We start from the raw sequence: 977 nt of genomic DNA, 5'->3' as shown, positions 1-977 counted from the left end.
GTGTTGCACTTTCTATAGTACAAAGTTTCCCTGGTTCTAAACCAATCTAGTACTCTGACTGTATTTCTAACTAGTTCTACTTTATCTGCTAAAAGTACAGCTATAAACATTGCTCCACACATCCACCTACACAGCACTACAACTAGGAGGTCAAAAGAATATACACTTACTATCCTCTCTTCTTCATAAGAAATACCCATCTTGCATTTGTTTACCCCTTCTGTGACACTCTTGTTCATGAAAGCAACATCTGAGAAATTCAGCATTCTTTTTCTTTTCTGCCAAGCACTGAATGTGAAAATCTTCCTATCCCGAGAGTGCTTCAACCCCTGAGAAATTAGATCTGTCCTCAAGACCCAATTACCTCTTCTTTTTGGATGACATTGATCCTAGTTTTGATGTAGGGGAAAGCATGCATTGTGGTTAGGATGGTGTTCCTCTTGTATTGCTCACTAAGGTCTCCTCTGGGGCGCCCATCCATGGTGAAAGGCGTAGTGTACATGAACCGACAAAGGTTGAAGTTCTTCTCAAAATAGGTAACTCTGTCCTTCATCTCATACTCATCAAAATATGGCTCCACAAAAGTAATTTGTATGTATGCCTAAGAAAATAAGAAAGAACTATTGCAGTACTTTACAACCCAAGGAGTGTAAAAGGAACAACACGTAAAATATCCCATAGGTCACACTGGCTAAGGACGGTCTGGAAGAGCACAGAGATGCAAATCCTTCAGAGATCCTTCTCTTATTCAGAGCTGACAAAACTTGCACCTTGGAGGGCACAGCATAACCCTGGGGATCAGAACCAGAGACCAGAACTTCTAATTTTCATACTCTGTGACAAGCTACCAAACTAAGCCTGTCATAGAAGTTTTAATGACACCCCTGGGCATAGAGATACAGCCAAATTGGAGTTTTCTTTGGGTGCCTTAATGTTTGAGCACAGAAGTTGCAAGGATGCCTCTCTCTTCCTTTCTC

The 977-nt window shown here is 41.1% G+C and overlaps 1 protein-coding gene across 1 annotated transcript in view; it reads right to left on the bottom strand.

Annotated features, from left to right (window-relative positions):
• DOCK8 (dedicator of cytokinesis 8) overlaps positions 1-977 on the bottom strand; it is a gene marked incomplete at its 5' end in the record, with an annotated part of 46,803 nt that overhangs the window by 3,245 nt on the left and 42,581 nt on the right. The window contains one exon of the mRNA XM_009078687.1: positions 365-601. Within this exon, the coding sequence (XP_009076935.1) occupies positions 365-601 (237 nt within the window). The remainder of the gene's footprint in view (positions 1-364; positions 602-977) is intronic.

The sequence above is a fragment of the Acanthisitta chloris genome, unplaced genomic scaffold (genome assembly GCF_000695815.1).
Source record: "Acanthisitta chloris isolate BGI_N310 unplaced genomic scaffold, ASM69581v1 scaffold107, whole genome shotgun sequence".
Taxonomy (NCBI): Eukaryota; Metazoa; Chordata; class Aves; order Passeriformes; family Acanthisittidae; genus Acanthisitta; species Acanthisitta chloris.
Note: the sequence above shows the minus strand (reverse complement) of the source record. Positions and strands in the feature narration are given on the sequence as shown.